A 614-nucleotide genomic window follows, 5' to 3' on the forward strand; every position below is an offset into this window, starting at 1 on the left:
ACTCACATACATACACACATACATGAACCCAGGCCCGGACGCTTTTCATCACCAAGGTCGCCGTCCGCCCTGTCCTGTTTCTCGAGGTGAGCATCGCATCGGGAATGGATCGAAGCCGCCCGCTGCCGTCAGAGCGCGCGCTGAACCCCAAAGGCGTAGCACTGTTAAAATTTAAAATTTAAATCCAAAGCGATATGCTTGGCGCTAGGCCTGTGTTACCGCTATGCCTGTTGCATTGGTCTTACCAAGCCAATTCCTTGGTTGACTTCCATTGGAGGTTTTCCCCTCAAAGGTCGAAACCCCTTGAAGGCTTGAAGCCGTTATCAGGGCTTTCAAATACCCAGTCCGTCTTCAACCTCAGTGGCCCCGGTTTCGAGCACCTCCGGCTCGCCCACCACCAACCCAGTTACGGTGTTTACGCGTATTGGAGGCGGCGCGTGGCGGCAAACCAGGAGCTCGACGGGCTCCGGAACCCCCCTGAGGTGGACGGTGCCCAGGCTGATGGCGGCTACGGGGCGCTGCTGCCGCTGCTGCTGCTGACGGTATGGGCTCTTGGAAGGGCCGGGAGGGTGGCAGACAGCTTGCCAGAGGTCCCTGGAACATAGCACCTGCAA

General features: G+C 58.1%; 1 protein-coding gene across 1 annotated transcript in view; it reads right to left on the bottom strand.

The window, feature by feature from the left end:
- Positions 1–332: 332 nt before the first annotated feature.
- VOLCADRAFT_95425 (uncharacterized protein) overlaps positions 333–614 on the bottom strand; it is a gene marked incomplete at both ends in the record, with an annotated part of 18545 nt that continues 18263 nt past the window's right edge. The window contains one exon of the mRNA XM_002954601.1: positions 333–551. Within this exon, the coding sequence (XP_002954647.1) occupies positions 333–551 (219 nt within the window). The remainder of the gene's footprint in view (positions 552–614) is intronic.

This window comes from Volvox carteri, assembly GCF_000143455.1.
Source record: "Volvox carteri f. nagariensis unplaced genomic scaffold VOLCAscaffold_44, whole genome shotgun sequence".
Taxonomy (NCBI): domain Eukaryota; kingdom Viridiplantae; phylum Chlorophyta; class Chlorophyceae; order Chlamydomonadales; family Volvocaceae; genus Volvox; species Volvox carteri.